This window comes from Aquarana catesbeiana, linkage group LG12 (genome assembly GCF_042186555.1).
Source record: "Aquarana catesbeiana isolate 2022-GZ linkage group LG12, ASM4218655v1, whole genome shotgun sequence".
NCBI classification, from domain to species: Eukaryota; Metazoa; Chordata; class Amphibia; order Anura; family Ranidae; genus Aquarana; species Aquarana catesbeiana.
In genome coordinates, this window is record NC_133335.1 from 78,237,221 (window position 1) to 78,263,237 (window position 26,017).

General features: G+C 42.0%; 1 protein-coding gene across 1 annotated transcript in view; it reads left to right on the forward strand.

Annotated features, from left to right (window-relative positions):
* Positions 1-26,017, forward strand: part of ERBB2 (erb-b2 receptor tyrosine kinase 2) — a 200,792-nt gene that overhangs the window by 92,185 nt on the left and 82,590 nt on the right. The window contains exons 2-8 of the mRNA XM_073608097.1: positions 543-694; positions 3,981-4,167; positions 7,470-7,604; positions 11,084-11,170; positions 14,720-14,835; positions 21,939-22,080; positions 22,168-22,284. Coding sequence (XP_073464198.1) covers positions 543-694; positions 3,981-4,167; positions 7,470-7,604; positions 11,084-11,170; positions 14,720-14,835; positions 21,939-22,080; positions 22,168-22,284 — 936 coding nt within the window. The remainder of the gene's footprint in view (positions 1-542; positions 695-3,980; positions 4,168-7,469; positions 7,605-11,083; positions 11,171-14,719; positions 14,836-21,938; positions 22,081-22,167; positions 22,285-26,017) is intronic.

Here is a 26,017-nt window from a genome sequence, read left to right on the forward strand (position 1 = left end):
GGAGGACTGGGTGGAGCTGGGACTGAACATCTGCTTCTAATCTTGTTTGTATGTGATACTTTACTGACACCCCCTACTTACCATACGTCTTTCACCATTCTCTGTGCTTGTAGTTTTTGCCCAATTTCTGACCTAACTGCTGAGTATAATGTTTCCATTGGATGTGTTGGAGACTGCTTTGATTTTAAGTGCTAATGCTTGTAGTACCACTCTAAGCAAAAAAGGAAAGTGTGTGTGTGTATATATAGTCCCACTTGTACCCAGGAATGGGGTGCTGGCAAAAAATATCCCCATATGCTCAACCCTATCCAGTCTATGTGGTTAACCTATAAAAGTTGGCCTCAGCCTTGCACCACTCTACACGCCACGTTCTCCTGACGTGTTTCGCCTCACCCAATAGGGCTTAGTCATGTTGTGTCCTATTCTAGAGATATTGAAGTAACGCTCCAGTTTCTCTACTGGTTGGGATAGCACCTAACCAGATATTGTGCAAGTCTTTTACTCCAGACAGTGTTAACTCTCCCGTCCTCTTTGTTTTTCAGTCTGCACTGGAACAGATATGAAACTGCTTCACCCTTTCAGCCATGAGAATCATTATGAGACTCTACGTACTCTCTATAAAAATTGCCAGGTGATTCACGGAAACTTAGAAATTACCTATCTGGAAGAGAGTGATGATGTTTCCTTTCTAAAGGTGAGCATTAATGTCTGCATTCTCAGTTTAACTAGTCCATAGTTCCTTTTTATATATGTTTGTATTCTGATCATTTTCTAAATTATTTATTTATTTATATATATATATCTATATCTCTATAATATAATTTGGTGATATGCAATATGTATATATTTATGGATTACATATTTACCAATGGCAACCAGTAGGCACAGAACTTTAAACAGCACAAGCTTCCACATTTTATAGCTGTGCTTTTGAAGTATACTTTAAGACCAGGCCTATTTCTGACTTTTGTTTAAAATCAGTATTTTTTGCTAGAAAATTACTTGGAACCCCCAGACGTTTTTTTTATTTATATGTATATAATATTAATATACATTTTTAGCAGAGACCCTAGAGACTAAAATGGCGATTGTTGAAATATTTTATGTCACACCGTATTTGCGCAGCAGTCTTTCAAACGCAATTTTTTAGGAAAAAATATACTTCAATGAATTAAAAAATACTAAACAGTAAACTTGGCCCAATTTATTTATAAATGTGAAAGATAATGTTACGCCGAGTAAATAGATACCTAACATGTCATGTTTTAAAATTGCGCAGGCTCGTGGAATGGCGACGAACTACGGTACTTGAAAAATCTCCATAGGCGACGCTTTAAAAAAATTTAACGGTTCTCGGTTTAGAGTTACAGAGGAGGTCTTGCACTAGAATTATTGCTCTTGCTCTAGCGGTCACGGTGATAGCTCACATGTGTGGTTTGAACACAGTTTATATTTGCGGACGCGACTTGCGTATGCGTTTTTCTTTGGCACGTGAGCACAGAGGGATGGAGTACTTTAAACATTTTTGTGTTTTTTCTTATTTTTATTTTTTTTATACTGTCCCTTTAAAAAAAAAAATTCTGATCACTTTTATTGCTGTCACAAGAAATGTAAACATCCCTTGTGACAGTAATAGGCAGTGACAGGTACTCTTTTTATGAACAGATCTGAGGTCTAAAAGACCCCAAACCCCTCCTTTGCACTTCAAAGTATTCAAAACGCCAAGATCTGCATTTTTGAATACTGTCAATACTGTTGGCTGCTGAGTAAACCGGAAGTGACGACGTGACGACACTTCAGGGTTTCTACATTGGAGACCTGGTCGTAGCCAAAGAGGTTAAAGGGGTTGTAAAGATTCATCCTTCCCTTTTGTTATAATAAAAAAATAAATAAATAAAAAAAAACGACATACTGTGCAAGGGTTTTGTGCAGAGTGGCCCTGATCCTCCTCCTCTTTATGTGCCACCACGGAGAGCCGCTTTCCATGGGGGCACTTGTGCGGGCGCACTCCTGAGACCTGCTGCTGCATCCATTGACACAGAGAGTAGGACTCGGCCCCTCCCCAGGAGCCAATGACACCTGGTACCTGGTCAATATGGTTGGCTTTTATTCAGTTTTAAACTGTAGTAAATACAGCTTTTGAACTTGTACCTACAAGTAAGCCTATAATAATGCTTACCTTTAGGTACAGTGAATATCTCCTAAACTTGTGGTGTTTAGGAGATATTCACATGGAAAACCGTAATTTCATGCTTTTCAGGGGGACCCCTTATTAAACTGAGGGGATGGGGCACAATAGAAGGGGGGGGGGGCTGGCTGCTGCACTCTGAAACTCTGATTGCTTCTACTGTGCTGATGCTGAGGCTAAACAGCAGGCATTTTGCCAGGATGCTCTGGGGGTGTTTGGACACCCCTGACTCCCCCTTATCTACATGCCTGGTGGCATGACACTAATGGCCCGTACACACGGTCGGATTTTCCGATGGAAAATGTCCGATCGGAGCGTGTTGTCGGAAATTCCGACCGTGTGTGGGCTCCATCGGACATTTTCCATCGGATTTTCCGACACACAAAGTTGGAGAGCAGGAGATAAAATTTTCCGACAACAAAATCCGTTGTCGGAAATTCCGATCGTGTGTACACAAATCCGACGGACAAAGTGCCACGCATGCTCAGAATAAATAAAGAGATGAAAGCTATTGGCCACTGCCCCATTTATAGTCCCGACGTACGTGTTTTACGTCACCACGTTCAGAATGATCGGATTTTCCGACAACTTTGTGTGACCATGTGTATGCAAGACAAGTTTGAGCCAACATCCGTCGGAAAAAATCCTAGGAATTTGTTGTCGGAATGTCCGAACAAAGTCCGACCGTGTGTACACCCTATAAGTCTCACAAAGACTTTAACCAATATAAATCTGCCCTCCAAAAATACAATTCTTGCCTCCACACTGCCAAGGGAACCTATTTTATCACTCTCTTTCACCACAACACCACCTCATCCAGTCCTCGTCAAATTTTCTCTACCTTTTTTAATGCTCTTCTTCGTCCTCCACTCACTAACTCACTGGCCAGGCGATCGCCCATTAGTTCAAAAATAAGAAATGAAATCTCCACTCTACAGATACCCCCCCACTTAACACCCCATGTCCACAGGTACAATCAACGCTTCCCTTATTCAACTCTGCTACTATAGACAAGGGTGCTAAACTTATTTCTAGTGCCCACCTAACCACCTGTCCCCTGGACCCTATTCCCTCTCAAATACTGCAGTCACCTTCTGGCTCTAGGCTTCACTCTCTAACTCACATCTTCAATCTCTCCCTCTCTTCTGGCATCTCCTCCAACTCTCTAAAACATGCATTAGTCACCCCCATACTTAAAAAGCTCTCCTTGGACTCCACCAATCTTAATAACCTATGCCCCATTTCCTTGCTCCCCTTTTCCTCCAAACTCCTTGAACGCCTGGTCTACAATCACCTGAGTGACCATCTCATTAAGAATAACCTCCTTGATCCCCTTCAGTCCTTCAGTCTGGATTTCGCCCTCAACACTCCACAGAAACTGCTCTCGTAAAACTCAGACGACTTACTAACAGCAAAAGCCAATGACGACTGTTCTGTACTCCTACTCCTGGACCTTTCTGCTGTCTTCGATACATTGACCACCCCCTCCTCAAAAAAAAAAAAAAAAAAGTACACCCTGGAATTGAAAAAATGATGCGCAAAAACTGTGTGACATAAATTGCAACAACCGCCATTTTATTCTCTAGGTTCTCTGCTCAAAAAAATGTATCATTTTTGGGGGTTTTATGTAATTTTCTAGCAAAAAATACAGATATTTACTTGTAAACAACACATGTCAGAGAGAGGCTGGGTCCTTAAGTGGTTAATTTGGTACTGTTCAGAACCTAAGATACCAGTCTCCTAGATAAAGGAATCATGCAGGCCAGGTGACATGTTTTCTTTTTCCTTTCAGGACATCATGGAAGTGCAGGGCTATGTTTTAATAGCACACAACCTGCTGAGCTATGTACCCTTGGAGAACTTGCGCATTATACGTGGCACACAGCTGTACCAGGAACGCTATGCCCTAGCTGTACTGTTTAACTCCCAACCTGTGGGATCAGCTGGACTCCGAGAACTGCATTTAAAGAACCTCACAGGTGGGGCCATCTGTATTTGTAGTTCACTCTGCATGTCCCAATATAAATTGCATAGCAATGGCAATTCATATCATTCATAGTCTTTTGAACTGTAACACTTAAAACAAAACTCCAGGATTTTTATTTATTTTTTCCTCCACCATGCACTGTGGCTGTGCTTGCACTGCATGGGTTAACCACTCATTTTGTCTAGGGGTGAACACAGAGCTTATACTCGCCTGATCCTTCAATTCTAAGGAAAACAGTGCTTCCCTACGACCAGCGTTGGACTGTTTCTGCCATCCTCATGTCCAGAGCGGGACTATGGGCATGATGATGTCCCGAACAATCTACGGCACAAGACCACTAGTGTGTGTGGGGTGGAGTGGGGGCAGAAGCAGCTGGGAGGATCGGCGGATTAGGTGAATATAATTTGGATGCAAAGCTGACCACACACTGATATGCTGGCTAAACGGCAGATTTAAAAGCCACACGTTGACAATCAAAGCCAAAGCTCAACTGACTCTGATACAGGTTGAGATCTTGTAAAAGCACGGTAATCATTTGCCCCTTGGATCTAGCTCTGCAAGCACTGGTAGCAATTCTCAGGGGGTTTGCAAAAGTTCTCACGTCTTTATTTCATGGTATAGTTAGTAGTAGATCAACTTGACTTGTCCTAAAATGTTAGACGTTTGGCTTACCTACAGTGGCAAAAAAAATTATTTAATCCCCTGCAGATTTTGTAAGTTTGCCTACTTACAAAGAAATTAAGGTTCTATAATTGGTATCATAGGTGTATTTTAAATGATAGAGACAGAATCCAGAGACATGATAGAGACAGAAACTTTATATTTGGTTGTACTCCGCGCTTGGGTATGGGCTGGGCTGTTGCCTTTCTTAAGGTAGTCCCAACTGGAACCCCCTTAAAAAGAATTTATATATAAGTGCAGGGTTGATGGTGCTGCCCGTCACCCGAAGAGTGATCCTCCACAGTGAGTCACTCTTCCCGGGTGAGTGTGCAAGCAGGGAAGGTGTTTTTTCACTTCCGTCACCTGAAAAGTGAACAACTATTTGGGTCATTTTTCCCAGGTGGACAATTGGGGAGAGGAATATTATCCGTGTTCTCTTTACCAGAGAATATGTGTGTACTGATTTGTGCTCCTGTTTCAGTGATATTTTTATCCCTGTGAATACTTGATGCTATAGACTTAAAGTGCAAGTGCATGTGCAAGGTTGTAGTATGTTTCTTATCGGGTCTGCATGTACCCTCCAATTAATTTGGAAATCTACCACATGGAGACCTTACCAAACATGACTAATAATTCCTTATAAACCATACAATTGCAATCTTGAAAAGTGATAAAAGAATTAAACTTAAAAATGCAGTGAAAAAGATATGGTGAAAATCCAGTGAAGAATTTCTACAACAGAATCTGGTACACTTAAATTGATATTTCTATTTTAAAGTTCACAAAATATATTGCATGTAGTGTCAAAATTTCCAGTGACTTTTGTGCTTTAACCAATGTGGTCCGTACCGTGACCATAAAACAGGTGACTTCCATGCTCTCCTTCAGTTCCCCACTCACCAGATCCCTGCACCCCTGCAGGGGTACAAAGCGTGTAGTGAGTGTCTAGGCAGTTCACGGGATGATCACCTCCTCCTTCGCTCAATGGATGCTGGGGTATCTGGACTCCTTAGCTCCTCCAGGGTCTCTCCACCTCGAGTAGATATGTTGGAATGAACCCCTCTACGGCTCCCTATAAGGGTATCCTCATGGATATGAAATGGGCACTCATAAAATCCCTTTATTTTTTTTTTTTGGAGTCCATTGAGGGACACAAATCCCACTCTTCGGTATATGTTCATGCTCTGGGTGTACTGCTTGCTACAAACTGAAGCATGTTGGGAAAAGTAGGGGCTATCCTGAGGCTGGCCTGCATTTTTTTTTTTGTATTCCAATGTCCAATGCTCCTGCAAACGGAAGTTTGACTTGACTGTATCTGAATTCCAATGTGTGTATGTGTGTGTGCTGCATTGGCCTGATCTTCTCTCTTAACCCAGGTTCACACTGCTCTGACATCAAAGTCTCCTGACTTTCAATCTGACTTCGCCCTGCAACTTCAGTCAGACTTGGAGCCAACTCAATTTGACTTTTTACACTGTATGGCAGAGATCTCCAAACTACAGCCCTCCAGCTGTTGTAGAACTACACGTCCCATGAGGCATTCTAAAACTCTGACATTTACAAACATGACTAGGCTTGATGGCAATTGTGGTTCCTGAACAACCAAAAGACCATAGTTTGGAGACCCCTGCTCTATGGCATTGAAGTCGTATCAAAGTTGGACCAAAGTAGTGCCGGACACTTTTCTATATTCTGAGCGACTTGTGTTGAATCAGTTAAGACTGCTCTCATAAGGAAATCTTGATTTTGACATGTCATGCAACTTGTGCTTTCACAAGTCAGATCTCATGTCACACCAGTGTGAACCAGGCCTAAGGGTCTATCTTTGGCACCCTGCTTCTCTTTAAATTTAATGGCATATTCGGTAAAACCTAGGTGCTGAGAGATTCTACCCCTGCATTGGATCCATGGGTTGACCTCTTGCAACGTGTACCACTGTACCTGAAAGGCTTTATTATAGCTGGTGCGAGTCTTTTGAGATTTTATTTTTGAACCATTTTAGCCTCTCTGATCCTTTTCATTTCTCCAGCTGGGGGTGGACCAGTATTTAAAACGTTAATAGTAAACATTATTAGTACCTAATTTCCAAGGAGAAAATTACAAACCTCTTTGGAAACAAACCATTAACCATATGATAAACCATTAGTACCAAGAGGGCATCCTCAGAACTAAAAAGACAATTACAACACAAAGGAATGGGAGCCAAGGAAGTCCACCATATAAAGTAGCGCCACAGGAGGATGACCGCAGTATTTCCCCAAAAATTTTCTTTACTGTATTGCAAAATTTTATTCAAATTCATAAATAAACCTCCATCTCCCACCATGAAAGATAAATGACAACTTTTGTCATCAACGTTCATTGGCTCCCATTCCTTTGTGTTGAGGTGGACCAATGTTTGGCGCTGAGCATTATTAAAGGACAACATTCATTCCTGATTTAAAAATGTAGGTTTGTCTTTATTTCTGTTTCCTTATACTGATAGTGGAACAAGTTTGTTAGTTTTTTTTTATACTAGATGTGCACATTACTTATTTGAATTATCCTTTGTTGTTATTGCTACGTTTTGCTAAACAAAAGTATGCATTTGTATTTGGAAAATTCTGATTTTGTTTCTTGCTTGTATCTTTACAGAGATCCTGAATGGTGGCATAATCGTGGAGAATAACACACAGCTGTGCTTTCATGCAACCATCCAATGGCAAGATATTCTGAGCCAAAGCAATAACTTAAAAAACGAAGTGATTCTACAACCTGGCATCCGAACATGTGAGCAAGTTGGGTTTAGAAAAGTGTTGAGCTTTATGAAAAGATCATGTGATACTGAACACATTCAGGCTTATTAGGATTAAATGTGCAGTTTGTTACCCAGGACAGCCAGTAGAATTCATCTTTAAAGGGACTCTGCCAGTAGGAAGAAGACAAACTGAAGCAGTTTGACAGATACAGTGGGTATAGAAAAGAAGCGCCCCCTTTTAAAATAATCACGTTTTGTTGCTTTGCAGCCTGAAATTAAGGCAGACAGGGTTTTTTGTTTTGTTTTATCCAGCTGTATTACTCAGTGTAACTTGTAACCAATCCAAGTGAAAGATATAACACCAACATGTCAAAATATAAGAAAAAAATTCAAAAACCGAATCCATGAGTTGAAGAAAGAATCGCCCCCTTATGTCAGTACTTTGTTGAACCACATTTTGCTTTAATTCCAGCCTTTAGACTGTTGAGATATGTCTCTACTAACTTTGCACATCTAGACTTTGCAATATTTTCCCACTCTTCTTTCCAGAACTGCTCAAGTTCAGTTAAATGTGATGGTGACTGTTTGTGGACTGCAGTCCTCAAGTCATTCCAAAGGTTTTCAATGGGGTTTAAGTCTGAGCTCTGACTAGACCATGCAAGGACATTCATCTTTTTTCTCCTTCAACCACTGTGTGGTCATGTTTGCTGTGTGCTTTGGGTCAGTGTCATGTTGGAAGGTAAACCAGCTTTCCATTGACAACTTTCTGGCAGAGGGCAGCAGATTTTTCTCAAGAATTTGATGATATTTTGCCCCATCAGTTAATACTTCTATCCTGACAAGTGCTCCAGTCCCTGCTGCAGATAAACATCCCCATAACATGATATTACCACCTCCACGCTTTACTGTAGAAATGGTGTTATTTGGATGGTGAGCTGTATTGGATTTCCTCCAGACATATCGTTTGTATCAGTTGAGGCCAAGTAATTAAATTTTAGTCTCATCTGACCACCCAAAATGCACCTTGAAGATTTTGAGACCACATGGAAAAAGGTGTTGTGGTCAGATGAGACTAAAAATGAATTGTAACACCAAATGATATGGATAACACCAAAGTGGGTAGGGCCCAAAAAAAAAGCCCTACAGCTTTAGTCCCATCACTTAGCTGTAATGATGTATGTTACTTCTTGTGCAGGCAGCTTGGTCCTGGGAAAATCTTTACTGCAAGGATGCCCTGTCCTCTTCCGGTCTCTGAACTTCAGTGCTGCAGTGATCAACAGCTTTGGGTCTTTAAGCAGAACAGCAGTAGAGTTGGTCCAATGGGAACATACCCCCACCTTCCTTCTTCCTCCATTGAGAAAAGTTCTTTCATTGATTACACTGCTTGCAACACAATCTGTGAATAGGGGAAAGTCTAAACAGGTCACAGGCTGTTGATTTGCATTTTTACTAGCCCCCGACTACCAACCACCTACAGTGGCTTGAAAAAGTATTCATACCCCTTGACATTTTCCACATTTTGTCATGTTGCAACCAAAAACTTAATTTTTTATTTTATTGGGATTTTATGTGATAGATCAACACAAAGTGGCACATAATTGTGAAGTGGAAGGAAAATGATAAATGGTTTTTAATTTTTTTTTTTTTACAAATAAATATGTGAAAAGTGTGGCGTGCATTTGTATTCAGCCCCACTGAGTCAATACTTTGTAGAACCACCTTTTACTGCAATTACAGCTGCAAGTCTTTTTGGGGATGTCTCTACCAGCTTTGCTCTAGAGTGTGACATTTTTGCCCATTCTTCTTTGCAAAATAGCTCAAGCTCTGTCAGATTATATGGAGAGCTTCTGTCAACAGCAATTTTTAAGTCTTTCCACAGATTCTCGATTGGATTTAGGTCTGGACTTTGACTGACATTCTAACACATGAATATGCTTTGATCTAAACCATTCCATTGTAGCTCTGGCTGTATGTTTTAGGGTCGTTGTCCTGCTGGAAGGTGAACCTCTGCCCCAGTCTCAAGTCTTTTGCAGACTCTAACAGGTTTTCTTCTAAAATTGCCCTGTATTTGGCTCCATCCATCTTCCCATCAACTCTGACCAGCTTCCCTGTCCCTGCTGAAGAAAAGCATCCCCACAACATGATGCTGCCACCACCATGTTTCATGGTGGGGATGGTGTGTTCAGGGTGATGTGCAGTGTTCGTTTTCCAACAGACATAGCATTTTGCTTTTAGACTAAAAAGTTCAACTTTGGTCTTATCTGACCAGAGCACCTTTTTCCACGTTTGCTGTGTCCCCCACATGGCTTCTCACAAACTGCCAACGGGATTTCTCGCTTTTCGATTTCGGGCTTTTTTTCGACAATGGCTTTCTTCTTGCCAGTCTTCCATAAAGACCAGATTTGTGGAGTGCACAACTAATAGTTGTCCTGTGGACAGATTCTCCCACCTGAGCTGTGGATCTCTGCAGTTCCTCCAGAGTTACCATGAGCCTCTTGGCTGCTTCTCTGATTAATGCTCTCCTTGCCCGGCCTGTCAGTTTAGGTGGACGGCCATGTCTTGGTAGGTTTGCAGCCATACTCTTTCCATTTTCAGATGATGAATTGAACAGTATCTAACCTAACCCTTCTTTAAACTTCTCCACAACTTTATCCCTGACCTGTCTGGTGTGTTCCTTGGTCTTCATGATGCTGTTTTTTCACTAAGGTTCTTTAACACACCTCTGAAGGCTTCACAGAAGAGCTGTATTTATGCTGAGATTAAATTACACACAGGTGGACTCTATTTACTAATTAGGTGAATTCTGAAGGCAATTGGTTCCACTAGATTTTAGTTAGGGGTGTCAGAGTAAAGGGGGCTGAATACAAATACACGCCACACTTTTCTAGGGGAATGAAGGGGAAAATTTCAAGGGGAATTAATACTTTTTTCAAGGCAATGTACTTGGTGGCCACTGGTGTCTGTATACATTGCCATGGCTGTGTTGCTTTACTTTGCAGTGTGGCAGTTTTAACTCGACATATCAAGCTTGACAGACGATGCCTATTAAAGTCAAAGGGACTGTGGCAGAACCACATGCCAAAAAATGACTATTGCGGTTGCAGTACAGTAGTTTAATGTAATATCCATATTGAAAAAGTATTGCCTCCTTAATGTCTACAAACCAGCTCTAAACTGCCTCTGAAAAGCTATCCACCACAGTCTGCTTTTTCAGTGAGGTAGTAGAGCTTTCTACCTGTGTAAATGAGCCCTCCAGTTGCTCTTCCATTGTAAGTAACAAAGGTAAACATGATAATTGGTTGTGTTTAGCTATTTTAGCAGCTCTATATTTTAAAACTATATACTGTTTTTCTATTGGAGTTGTGTGACCTCTCAAAAGGCAACATCAGCTTTTCAATTTAGGGTTATTACACGACATAGAGGATTTTCTTTCTTCTTCTGGTTCTGCAAATATAAAGATATATATTAACTGAAGGTGATTTATGAACGTTGTCACTATTTGTTCTGGTAGGTCCATCATGCTCCAGTAGATGTGGGTCGTTACCATCAGGAAGAGATGGATCATGCTGGGGAGAGGGAGAAGCATACTGTCAGACCTGTAAGTAGCTGTGATATCTTAATAGTGCCTTTTCATACAAGTTACAGCTAATGGAGTCATTTGTAGGCTGACATTCCTGACCTCCTTATATGTCTGTCATTCTGATCCAATGAGTTCAGTACTGTCAATGACTAATAAGTATGTGGATCAGAAGTGGTGACTTTGCTTGTTGCATGCTTACTCTGGGTCAGTGTTTCTGAAAGTATTAGAGACAGCCAAACATGTGACATCTTTTAAAGTTCAAATATGACTTCGTCTCCTTTTTGACTTCTTACCCGCAGTCGCCATCCTGCCCTGACATCCTGCGCATGTGCACACACAGGCTTCATGGTCTAAAACCATGGTCTCCAAACTACGGCCCTGGGACCAGATGTGGCCCTTTGCTTTCCTTTATTCGGCCCTTTGGGGTACCGTTCCTCCCTACTGACACTATTGATGGGGCATCATTCCTCCCCATTGACACCAATGATGGGGCATTATTCCTCCCAATGATACCAAGAACGGGGTATTGTTTACTCCCACGGACACTGGTGCATTTTCTACTCCCACAGGTCAGTCTGGCCTCCCTAAAGCATGAAGGACAGTAAACTGGCCCATTATTTAGAGACCCCCGGTCCAAAAGATCTGACGTAGCCTAGCTGCATGTCTGTGGTTGTGCATAATTGCATGAACCGCTGTTCGTGTGCAGAAACCAGCAAGCCTTTGCCGGGACCTGGCAGAGCCGAGCAGCGAGCCTGCTCAAGCGTGGGGTGTTCTCACAGTTTAGTGCATTTGCAAATACGATGCTGGGCCAGGTCCCATAGACAGGGCAGAGTCTTGTGATGTGTCTGCGCAAGCACGAAATGTTCATTCTTTGCAGCATTATGTAAAAAAAAAAAAGCTCAAAATGCCTGCACAAAATTTTACACCAATAACCTCATTTTAGTGTCTTGATAAATGGGACAACATGCAAAACTAAATTTGAACATTGTAACTACAGTAGCACTATTTTCTTTTAAAACTACCACTGGGTAGATTGAAAAAAAAAAATTTTTTTTTTTCAATTTTTTTTTTTCTTTATTTTTGTCTTTAAAATGTATAATAAAATAAATACTGTATATACTCGAGTATAGGTCGATCCGAATATTAGCCGAGGCCCCTAATTTACCAAAAAAAAAATGGGAAAAACGTATTGACCCGAGTATAAGCCGAGGGTGAGAAATGCAGCACCTACTGTAAGTGGAAAAAGAGTCTCAGCAATGCCCATCTGCAGCTGCATGCCTACCTGTGTCCTGTGCATGTGTCACCTACCTGTGTCCTGTGCATGTGTCACCTACCTGTGTCCTGTGCATGTGTCCCTGTGGCGATCTGCATCCTCCGTGTGCCTCTCTGCACCGATCAGCATGTGATAACATTCGGCGGCCATTCCACTGTTCAAAAGACGCGCCTCCTACTCGTCTGTGATAGGCAGAACACTCCATTTCCCAGCATTCAGCGGTCAGCCTATCATGGACATCCTCTCATCCTCCTACCACGGACGAGGATGAGAGGGTGTCCATGATAGGCTGAATGCTGGGAAATGGAGTGTTCTGCCTATCATAGACGAGGATGCATGGCTTTTGAACAGTGGAATGACCGCCGTCTGTCTGCATGACACGCTGATCATGCAGACAGACAGCGATGACTCTAGTGTAAGCTGGGGGGGGGCACTTTCAGCCCAAAAAAAGGGCTGAAAATCTCGGCTTATACTCGGGTATATACGGTAGTTATTGGAGGACAATGCCACCAGAAGAGAACCTGTTAGTCCCCCACAGTATATAATTTATTTTGGGACCATAAGTATTGTTAAAAGTAATTTTAAAATTGGTTTGCCCATAGCATAAAGCAAACTTTATTGATGGGGGTACGAATTCCAGATTATGCCAACCACATACTTTCTTCTGTGTATAAAGCAACAAAGGAAGTGCTACAACCCCAAAACCCCATAAGAATAGACAGGATGAGATCAAGACATCTGTGCCCAGACTTGTGTAGTACTGAACGTCCAGAATCCAAAGGAGAGGGTAAAGATATGACACCAGGACATCTTGGCATTTTAAAATTGATATCTTCCGCGGTAAATCCCCCCAAAAATGGTTCTACTGGCACAAATTTGTATACTCTGAAGATTACAAGGCCTTGTTGAATGAATCTATCCAAAATTGAGATGTACTGATGGGCCTCCTGGATCTGAAGGGATGGCGGTTAGAGTGGACCCCTTCTTGTCCCTTCTCTTCTGTTCTACTCCTTTCTCTTCCTCCTTTTTAACTTTTCCACCTCAACTCTACCCCCGCGCCCCCCCCCCCCTTTTTTTGCTGTTTTTTTTAGTACTGACCATATTCACCATGCAAAAACCACACAGGGTAAGAGACTCTCTAGTGCCAGGTTTCCCGGGACATTCTTTTCATACTCTGCATGCCATTCATGACAGCAATTGTATTCCGAGTGATGTGAATTTCTCATTCTGTGTTATCTGTTAAGGCCCCTGTCATATAGTTCTGTACTTACCGTGAGACGTCTTTAAAATAAAAGATTAAAAATATATATATAATTGATATCTTTATTTAATCCATCACACCATAAAAAGTCAAATCAATTCCTAAAAATGTACGTGTTTCAGCCTCCTACGTAGGCCTTAGTCTTTTATGGTATATTAATGGTATATTGGTACACAGGGGAGCTGAAATTTGGAAAAAAAAAAAGTGAACTTAGCCTTTAACTGGCTAAACCAGTGTTGTATAATGCCCAGTTGCTGCTTGCACAGTTGCAGCTGTGAAGAAAGTGACAATTATTAATGAACGTTTATTGTTGTAATTATGCATATAATCACCAGCCTGACATGACTAAAGGGTTTGCAATGGGCAACAAATTAGTTTGAGTGTGTTATTTGGAGCTGATTTGCTTGTATGTAACAGAGCTGCATGATCAATCGTTAAAAAATCGCGATTCAATCTTAATCCGGCATTTCCGCGATTCATGTGACCAGTACAGAGCAGTTCTCTGCTCAGAGCTGTCCAAAAAAAATTAAAAATCAGCGCTGAGATAAAAAGAAACATATAATTTGCTTCTTTTAGATCAAAGGAATGAACTTCGGTCTGTAAATGAGGGCAGTTTAGCCACTTAAAGACTAAGCATTTTTCTGACACTTGTTGCTTACAAGTTAAATTCAGTTTTTTATGCTAGAAAATGACTTAGAACTCCCAATTATTATATATACTTTTTTTTTAGCAGAGACCCTAGAGAATAAAATAGCAGTCGTTGCAATATTTTATGTCACACTGTATTTGCGCAGTGGTCTTTCAAATGCAATTTTTTGGGAAAAAATACATTTCAGTTAAAAAAAAAATCAGTAAAGTTGGCACAATTTTTTTTATAATTTGAAAGATGATGTTATACCGAGAATCACAAGAGAATTGTGATCTTTATTTTAGGCAAAGAAAATTGCGATTCTCATTTTTATTTAGAATCGTGCAGCTCTAATGTAAAACAACCCTGGTCTTAATGTGTAAACTGTGCATTGCTGTTTGTCAGTGACCAGCACGATCTGTCAGAGCGGCTGTCTGAGGTGTAAGGGGAGCCATTCCACTCATTGCTGTCATGAACAGTGTGCAGCTGGCTGTACTGGACCCAGGAACTCCGACTGTCTGGTAAGATTACATATGTTCTCCTTCCACTATGTTTTCTCCTCCTAGTTTAAAGCACATTGAACCTTATTCATCAAACTGTGAAGCCACTTTTTTTCAGTTTCTTTCTAAAGGTAACCATTCAAAGATTAAAAATGTGCAAGGATCCCCCCATTTCTATATTATACTAAGAACACCCTACACCCGGACAAAACTCCATAAAATGGGCAGACTGGTGGACCCTCTGTGTTGTCGGTGCCGACAGCACAACAGGGATCTCATACATCTCCAGTGGCGCTGCCCGAAGCTCCACCGCTATTAGAGCGAGGTGGTTGGAACACTTAATCGGGGGTTTCAAACGAAGGTACCCATAGACCCAATATGTTGTATACTAGGGGTCCTGGAGGACGTGATCCCTGAGGAACTGCTCGGGATTGCATTCTCTAGGGCACTATTTCAAGCCAGAACACTTATTCTAATGGGATGGAAATCAACCTCGCCCACTACCACTTCCTGGATAACACATATGGGGAATACCCTTATTATGGAACGGTATATCTACCAGCACAGGGGATGCCCGGGTAGGTTTGAGAAGCTATGGTCACTCTGGCTGGACACACCTGGACTAAGTCCCCGAGATTTGGTGCTGTCTGGACTTCCACATTGTCCCTAGGGGTGAACATGCTATCTATATGACCCATGCATGAAGTGATTTGTGTTCATGAGGGGGCAAGGTGGAAGTGAGCAAATGTATGATATGTTTGGATATGTAGCAACTGCAACGTTAACTCGAATGTGTAACTGTCATTGTTGAAAAAATGTATGGCTTGTGCATTGGAAGCTATTTAACCACTTGCCGACCGCCGCATGTACATTTACGTCGGCAAAATGGCATGGCTACGCAAATGGTTGTACCTGTACGTCCCTTTGAATTTGACACCGTGCTGTCGCATGCGCCCCCCGCTGCGTGCTCCGTGAGCACGCCCGCGGGTCCCACGGACTCTATGTCCGCCAGGTGGCGCGATCGTCTCACTGAGAGGCAGAATGGGGACATGCCTATGTAAACAAGGCATTTCCCTGTTCTGCCTTGTGACAGGACTGAGATCTACTGTTCCCTGTCATCAGGAGCAGTGATCACTGTCGTGTCACCTATAGCCCCTCCCCCCACAGTTAGAATCACTCCCTAGGACACACTTAACCTCTTCATCGCCCCCTAGGGGTTAACCCCTTCCCTACCAGTGTCATTTACACAGTAAGCAGTGCATTTTTATAGCACTGATCGCTATAAAAATGACAATGGTCCCAAAATTGTGTAAAAATTGTCCGATCTGTCCGCCATAATGTTGCAGTCACGATAAAAATCGCAGATCGCCGCCATTACTAATAAAAAAAAATTATAGTAAAAATGCCATAAAACTATCCCCTATTTTGTAGACGCTATAAATTTTACGCAAACCAATCAATATACGCTTATTGCTATTTTTTTTTTTTTAACAAAAATATGTGGAAGAATACATATCAGCCTAAACTGAGGAGAAAAATATTTTTTTAATATATTTTTGGGGGATATTTATTATAGCAAAAAGTAAAAAATAATGCGTTTTTTTCCAAAATTGTCGCTCTTTTTGTGTTTATAGCGCAAAAAATAAAAACTGCAGAGATGATCAAATACCACAAAAAGAAAGCTTTATTTGTGGGAAATAAAGGACGTCAATTTTGTTTGGGTACATGACCCAATTGTCAGTTAAAGCGACGCAGAAAAAAAGTATTTTTTTCCTCAGTTTAGGCTGATATGTATTCTTCTACATATTTTTGGTAAAAAAAATCACAATAAGCGTATATTGATTGGTTTGCGCAAAAGTTATAGGGTCTAGATTTAAAAAAAAGTTATCGGGGATAGATTTATAGCATTTTTATTATTATTTTTTTTTACTAGTAATGGCAGAGATCTGCGATTTTTATTGTGACTGCGACATTATGGCGGACACGTCGGACAATTTTGACACATTTTTGGGACCATTGGCATTAATACAGCGATCAGTGCATTAAAAATGCATTGGTTACTGTAAAAATGTCACTGGCAGGGAAGGGGTTAACACTAGGGGGCGATCAAGGGGTTAACTGTGTTCCCTAATGTATGTTATAACTGAAGGGGGAGGGGACTGACTGGGGGAGATGACAGATCGCTGTTTATACTTTGTATGAACAGACGATCTGTCACTTCTCCCCTCAGAGAACCGGAAACTGTGTTTACACACAGAGCTCCCGGTTCTCACCGTGTTGTGAGCGATTGCGGGAGCCCGGCGGTCATCGTGACCTAGTGGCCGCCTTTGGAGCCGATGTAACATGACGGCGATTCGCCTGCCCGTGCCATTCTGCCGCAGTATAACTGCGGCGGCTGGTTAGCAAGCGGTTAAAGAGACGCAGTGCCGAATTGCAAAAAATGGCTCGGTCATTCAGCAGCCATATCTTCCGTGGCTGAAGTGGTTAATATGTTCTATAAAAACCTTTTTGACTAAAGAAAATAAAAAAAAAGGATCCCCCCATAATTATTGCATATCTGCATAGGGCAGCATCAAAAATAATAAAAAAATTTTTCTTTATTTTCTGTCCCTGGCCCTTTGTGGATACATTCAGCAGCAGGTTAGAAGGTGGGGAGTTGCATGTTCCTTTCAGAAGGGTCCCAAGAAACTCTGCAGGTCTTATAACATGCAGCCTTCTACTAATTTTCTATAGATTTGTGTATTTTATTAGTAGTTCTGCACCCCGACTCCAAAAATGCAAAATCGTGTCCTACTGACATCAGTGTAAAATTATGTCCCATTGACTTCCATGCAAATACACCCCCTATTGACTTCAGTGCAAAAAAAAAAACCCTATTGACTTCACTTCATTGACCCCCCCCCCCCCCCCCCTCTATTGCTTTAAATGCAAAAATGCCAGCCACAATTCAATTTAAAAACTTTTTTTTTTTTTAAACTGTCCATTTCGGTTTCAATTTTCGGCCAAGGGCATACCGAATTTTCGAAGCACCACTTAACAGAAGCACATGCAAAACTGTCATGGTTTCAGTTCATTATTTTATTAAATCTATTCATAATCAGATTTTTTTTACATGATTACTGTAATTGTGAACATATATGCACTTTTATGTAGAAATATGAGTTTAGTAAACTCATGCATTTTATTTAAAAAGAAAAAAAAAAAAAAGGTACTTCCGGTTCAGGGGAATATGTGACACTATTCATCCCATGTCCCATAATTCAATGCCTCTGTCACCCAATCATCGTCACATTGAGGTGCTAGGGGGATAGTAAATATCATCAATTTTGTAAGTTTATAAATTTTGTAATTCTCAACCTTCAGAAAGTCAATATATACATAGTATTTTTGGTGGGGTCTGATGGTAGATTGAAGCTCTAGGGCAGTGTGCCAAAGCTTGCCTGCTACTAGGCTTGATTATTAGATACGTAAACCATTATTAGGTAAGAGAGCTTGTCTTATCCATAGTTCAGACCATGTACAGTGCATCCAGAAATAATTCAGTGCTTCACTTTTTTCACATTTTGTTATGTTACAGCCTTATTCCAAAATGGATTAAATTCAATATTTTCCTCCAAAATTCTACAGACAATCCCCCATAATGACAATGCGAAAGAAGTTTGTTTGAAATCATTGCAAATTTATAAAAAAAAATTCACATGTACATAAGTATTCACAGACACAGACACTCAAAATTGAGCTCATGTGGATCCTGTTTCCACTGATCATCCTTGAGATGTTTCTACAACTTGATTGATGTCCACCTGTGGTAAATTCATTTGATTGGACATGATTTGGAAAGGCACACACCTGTCTATATAAGGTCCCACAGTTAACAGTGCATGTCAGAGCACAAACAAGCCATGAAGTCCAAGGAATTGTCTGTAGACCTCCGAGACAGGATTGTATTGAGGCACAGATCTGAGGAAGGGTACAGAAAAATTTCTGCAGCATTAAAGATCCCAACGAGCACAGTGGCCTCCATCATCTGTAAATGGAAGAAGTTTTGAACCACCAGGACTCTTCCTAGAGCGGGCCGCCCAGCCAAACTGAGTAATCGGCAGAGAAGGACCTTAGTCGGAGAGCTGACCAAACCCGATGGTCACTCTGACAGAGCCCCAGTGTTTCTCTGTGGAGAGAAGAGAACCCTCCAGAAGAACAGCCATCTCTGAAGCACTCCACCAATCAGGCCTGTATGGTAGAGTGGCCAGAAGGAAGCCACTCCTCAGTAAAAGGCACACGACAGCCCTCCTGGAATTTGCTAAAAGACATCTGAAGGACTCTTAGGCTTCATGTACATGGGGCGTTTTTACAACCTCTCCTGAACGATTTAACTTGACAGATAGCAACCCACATTTAAAACATCCGTTCTGCCGTGTTTACATGCCGCGTTTAGCCGCGTTTGCGTTTAGAAGTGTTATAAATTTCTTTAATCTTTGGCTATTTTGAAAAAAAAAAAAAAAACGCCTGTAAACGAAACGCGGCTAAAAGTGTTTGGCGCTTGAAATGCCTCTAAACTCAGCTTCTGAACCAATTTTTTTGCATTTCAAAAAAAGCCTCTAAACTCAACTGCCTAGAAACGACTATAAACGACCGTGTGTACATGTGCACATAAGATAACATTGAGGAGAGTTCAGGGGCAGTTGAAAAAATGCCCAACTGCTCCTAAACGTCCGTTTAGCAGCAGCAGTGTACATGAGGCCTTAGACCGTGAGAAACAAAATTCTCTGGTTTGATGAAACAAAGATTGAACTCTGACCTGAATGGCAAGCGTCATGTCGGGAGGAAACCAGGCACCGCTCATCACCTGGCCAATACCATTCCTACAGTGAAGCATGGTGGTGGCAGCATCATGCTGTGGGGATGTTTTTCAGTGGCAGGAACTGGGAGACTAGTCAAGATCGAGGGAAAGATGAATGCAGCAATGTACAGAGACATCCTTGATGAAAACCTGCTCCAGAGCTCTCTAGACCTCAGACTGGGGCGAAGGTTCATCTTCCAACAAGACAGCGACCCTAAGCACACAGCCAAGATATAGAAGTAAAAAAAGTACTCCGCGCTATGAGTGAAAGGTGAAATTAAATTAAAGCTGCTCCCCTCAAAGTGCTTAACAAGCAAGCTTTGAGCTATGGGGGGTGTATAATGATAAGGGGGTGCTAGTGATAAATATGTGTACCAATAAAGTGCTAGCGCTCAATATTTCATGATCATACATAAGCAGTGTGAACAATTTAATTACAAATGTACAAAATGCGTCATTTCATAATCATCATAAGTGAACAATTAAAACAAAAAACAAAGTGCAATGTGCATCAATAAACAGCCAGCAGATATATCAATAAAACGTCCATAAAATGTGTGAAGTTTTCTGATCTGTTACACCATCACCACTGCCCAAAACGATTTTGAATACGACGACACCCAGTGAATGAAGGTAAGTATCCTACTTACTAGACCACCATGACCTCTTTGATTAAAAAGATAGGTCAGGTGAGGCTTTGTATGGTAATGATCTGTACTGGTAACAAATGGATAAGCCAGGAGAAGCTACGCCACAATGATGTTCAGAGAAAAATGGAAAAAGGCAATAATACCATAGCGTAATTTTGTTTATTTAAAAGAAAAATATAAAAACAACAGGCCAAATGGCTGCTTACTTTAAAAGTGCCTTTCCTCGGCACTGAAGGTACGGGCTTAGCACTATCTGGTGAGTTGTGAAGCAGCCGCCTTGCTTGCTCGCGCTTGTTGTGGATCCACCGCCTGGAAAGCTAAACCCGGAAGTGGCCGGAAAAGATAATGTGACCGGGATGTGCCTCATCACGTACGTCGAGGCACATCCCGGTCACATTATAATTTCTGGCCACTTCTGGGTTTAGCTTTCCAGGCGGTGGAACGCACGCCGATCCACAACAAGCGCGAGCAAGCAAGGCGGCTGCTTCACAACTCACCTGATAGTGCTAAGCCCATACCTTCAGTGCCGAGGAAAGGCACTTTTAAAGTAAGCGGCCATTTGGCCTGTTTTTATTTATAAAAGGCCATTTTGGCCTTTTTATATTTTTGTTTTAAATAAACAAAATTACGCTATGGTATTATTGCCTTTTTCCATTTTTCTCTGAACATCATTGTGGCGGAGCTTCTCCTGGCTTATCCATTTGGTACCAGTACAGATCATTACCATTCAAAGCCCCACCTGACCTAGCTGTTTAATTAAAGAGGTCATGGTGGTCTGGTAAGTAGGATACTTGCCTTCATTCACTGGGTGTCGCTCTATTCAAAATCGTTTTTGGCAGTGGTGATGGTGTAACAGATCAGAAAACTTAACACGTTTTATGGACGTTTTTTTGATATATCTGCCGACTGTTTATGCACATTGCACTTTGGTTTTGTTTTCATTGTTCGCTTATGATTATGAAATGATGCATTTTGTACATTTGTAATTTAATTGTTCACATTGCTTATGTATGATCACAAAATATTGAGCACTAGCACTTTATTGGTACACATATTTATCACTAGTGCCCCCTTATCATACACACAGCCAAGATAACAAAGGAGTGGCTACAGGACAACTCTGTGAATGTCCTTGAGTGGCCCAGCCAGAGCCCAGACTTGAACCAGAATGAACATCTCTGTAGAGATCTGAAAGTTACTGTACACTGACGCTCCCCATCCAAGCTGATGGAGCTTGAGAGGTCCTGCAAAGAAGAATGGGAGAAACTGGCCAAAAATAGGTGTGCCAAACTTGTAGCATCGTACTCAAAAAGACTTGAGGCTGTAATTGGTGCCAAAGGTGCTTCAACAAAATATTGAGCAAAGGCTGTGAATACTTATGTACATGGGATTTGTTTCATTTTTTTTATTTTTAATAAATTTGAAAAGATTTCAAACAAACTTCTTTCATGTTGTCATTATGGGGTATTGTTTGTAGACTTTTGAATAAAATAATGAATTTAATCCATTTTGCAATAAGGCTGTAACATAACAAAATGTGGAAAAAGTGAAGCGCTGTGAATACTTTCCGGATGCACTGTATCCCTTCTCCCCAGCATGTAAAATACAAAAATCTTTGCTTACTTTCTCTACAGGCTTGCCGCCATTTTCATAACAATGGCACTTGTGAGCTGCTGTGTCCACTTTTAGTCTCGTACAATCCAGAGACCTATGATTCTGTTATGAACATAAATGGACGATACACATATGGAGCAAGCTGCGTCGTACGATGTCCTTGTAAGATGCACCCCTCTCCTATTATTCTAGATAATATAGAACGCATTGTGACTCGTTTTACATGCTTTGTTCTTATCTAAAATGTAGATAACTACCTGGCCACGGAAGTTGGATCCTGCACTCTTCTCTGCCCACAAAATAATCAAGAAGTGATTGTCGGAGACATACAGAAGTGTGAAAAGTGCTCCAACAAGTGCAGTAAAGGTAATCAGAATCTATAAATGATTGACATTGTGTGTTCACAATTTCCTAATTAGATTTTTAGTGTTGAGTACTATTTTTTTTTTTTTTTTTTTTTACAAGAAGTACAATCAAAGCACGTTTTGGCTGTACTTCTCCTGTGGATCACAGGAGTGCATTTCATGCTGCACTCCTGTGACCCATTTTCAGCAGACGGCGGTGTATCTGACGCGTATACACTAATTATTTGTTTTTTAAAGGGAACCTATACGCTGATCAGCGAAAACATTATGACCACCCACCTAATATTGTGTAGGTCCCCCTTTTGCCGTCAAAACGGCCCTGACTCATTTTCTTTATCGTACATCATGGGACACAGAGCTTTAATTACTTAATGGGTTATAGGCCACCCTTAGGTGATGGACACTGGTATACCCAATCCAGGAAATTCACTGACTATATAACCCCTCCTCCTTCCAGGAACACATCAGTTTTTTCGCCAGTGTCTAAGGTGTTGGCCATGAGTGAAGATGTGCTCTGAGGAGCTCCAGGAGGGATCCATGCTGGATTTAAATAGCCTCCATAGACCGGATCCATCCAAAGTGCCACTGAGGCCTAAGTGGGATGGTACCTGGGGCCTCGTATCCGAAGCACGAGGTTTTGCCTGTAACGCCTCTCTTTGTAAGGCTGCACCCCAGGAACCCAGGGCTTAGGTCTTGCTACATTAACTAAAGCTTTCCTGGTGGGGTGCTTTTATGGGTTCAAGGGAGTGGAACCCCGTTATTTAGGGACCCGGTCCTTGAAGGTTTGCTAAACGCAGCCCGCCATGATGGTTGAAGGTTGGATTGTCTGTTAATTCAGCAAATCCCGCGGTGGGGATAAGGTAAGGGAAGAAACTTGGGCTCCTTTCACACTGGGGCGGTGCGGGCACCGGCGGTAAAAAAAATTTTAGCGCCGCTTTACCGTCGTTTTAGCGGTGGTATTCGGCTGCTAGTGGGGGCGGTTTTACCCCCCTGCTAGCGACCGAGAAAGGGTTAAATAGCAGCGCTGTCCCATTCATTTCAATGGGCAGGAGCGGTATACACACGCTCCTTCACTGCTCCAAAGCTGCTGCTAGCAGGACTTTTTTACTGTCCTGCCAGAACACCGCTCCAGTGTGAAAGCCCTCGGGCTTTCACACTGGAGTGTGAGGAGCGGCTCTTTCAGTGCGCCTTGCAGGTGTTATTTTTAGCGCTGTAGCACCTGCAAAGCGCCCCAGTGTGAAAGGGGTCATAGGAACTGAAAAGTCCACCTATGTATTCTTCTATTAGGGAAAAAATGTTGTCATGCCTTAATTCTCCACTAGAGGGAGTCTATGCACATACCTTAATCTGTTGTCTTCACTGTAAAGCTAAGTCTCTGTGTGGCCGCAGCAGCGTGTGGAGTGGGATTTTTTTCTCAGGTAAAAAGAAAACTGACAAAATGTTTGTTTTCTTTCTCCCCCCTGAAGGGACTGAGGGTTAGGGGGACCCAGAGGTCCCCGCTGTTCTGCTACTGCTAAATGTTTTTTACTGTTGATGCTGTTTGTTGACCTGCTGCGCACAAGCTCGTGCGCGGGAACATTTTAAATGAAACAGAGGGGCGAAGTTTTTTCGGAGGGGGCGGGGCCTAAGTGCAGTGCCGTGTCCACAAGGACGCACGGCAGGCACAAACAAAACCACAGCGGGGCCATCTCTCCTCGGCTGACGAGGAGGAAACAAAGCAGTCTGCACACAGGGACACAGGAGCGGTGGAGCACGTGAGGGTTGCAACCTGGCATTCCTGATACAGGAAGGATGCTTTTTTCCCAGCACTAGACTGAACTTTATAGCGGCTTTATTTGTCATGACTATATTCAGCGATTAAGTGCAATTGTATAGTGCCTCTGTTTTTGTGCTTAAGACTATGCCTACCAAAAAGGACACCACAAAGACCAAAAAAGTACTAAAGGTTTCACCCCCAGGCGCTAGGATCTCGAGTTGCATTTCCACGCTGTCATCCTCACCTGAAGTACCAGTTATGGCAAGCCAGGGTGAGCCATTGGAACAAATTGATGGTGCAACTGCTTCTCTCATCTCAGCCCCTATATACGTGACTGAAGATGCCCTTTCCTCCACCCTGCAGGGTCTGGAAGGAAGATTAGCGACTTTAATCGCATCCTCCATTCAAATGGATAGGAAGCGTGCTAGATTCCCCTCCCCCACTTCAGAACCTTTGCAAGGGGAACAGTGGGCTCAGGATGAGGTGTTACACTCAGTCGATCAGGAGGAAAAACAAACCGATGATTCTTCTGCCGAGGAAACAACGATAGATGAACCTTTTTCAGCCTCACAATCTGAGAAGTTGCTGATACAAACTCTTACGGAGATGGTTTGTTCCACTTTCATGCTGCCCCTAACAGAGTCTCCTGAAAGCTCGGTTTCTTCCTTGGGTTCCTTAAAACCTTCTCAGCCTTTGCATGCATTTCCTGTCCATGCATTATTAGAACAGATTATTTTTGCTGAATGAGATCACCCGGATAAGCATTTTCTCCCTCCTAATGCCGCGTACACACGGCCGGTCTTCCCGACAGAAAAAGTCAGATGGGAGCTTTCAGTCGGACATTCCGTGTGTATGCCCCATCGGACTTTTTCTGTCGGCATTTCCGACGGACTCAGATATAGAACATGTTCTAAATCTTTCCGTTGGAAATGCCGACGGAGTTTAGCCGTTGGCAAGTCTGGCCGTGTGTACGCAGCATAAGAGATTTTCAGTTCTCTATCCTATGGAGGAGAAATTCACCAAGAGATGGAAAGTACCAGCAGTTGACGCTTCGATTTCCAGTGTGAATAAAAGCCTAACTTGTCCTGTAGACAATGCACAAATGCTTAAGGATCCAACAGATAAAAAGTTGGAATCCCTGTTAAAATCTACTTTTTCATTGGCAGGTGCCGTTACTAAGCCTGCAGTCGCTGCAATAGGCGTCTGTCAATCCCTAAAGGACAGGCCCTTAAAGAGGTTACTGCACAACAAGCTCGGGAATTGGCTGAACTACCAAAAGCATTATGCATGGTCCCTCCCACTACGGCCAGATCTGCTCTCACAGGGACCGATATTCCATCCTACCTTACGGTCTCTAAATTTAACGGCTTGGCTATTGAAACCCACATCCTGAAGAAACGTCGGCTATCCGGGTCAGTTATCTCTACCCTGATTTACAGTGGGGACGGAAAGTATTCAGACCCCCTTAAATTTTTCACTCTTTGTTATATTGCAGCCATTTGATAAAATCATTTAAGTTCATTTTTTTCCCTCATTAATGTACACACAGCACCCCATTATGACAGAAAAACACAGAATTGTTGACATTTTTGCAGATTTATTAAAAAAGAAAAACTGAAATATCACATGGTCCTAAGTATTCAGACCCTTTGCTGTGACACTCATATATTTAACTCAGGTGATGTCCATTTCTTCTGATCATCCTTGAGATGGTTCTACACCTTCATTTGAATCCAGCTGTGTTTGATTTATACTGATTGGACTTAATTAGGAAAGCCAGGCACCTGTCTATATAAGACCTTACAGCTCACAGTGCATGTCAGAGAATCATGAGGTCAAAGGAACTGCCTGAAGAGCTCAGAGACAGAATTGTGGCAAGGCACAGATCTGACCAAGGTTACAAAAAAAAATTCTGCTGCACTTAAGCTTCCTAAGAGCACAGTGGCCTTCATAATACTTAGATGGAAGATTGGGACGA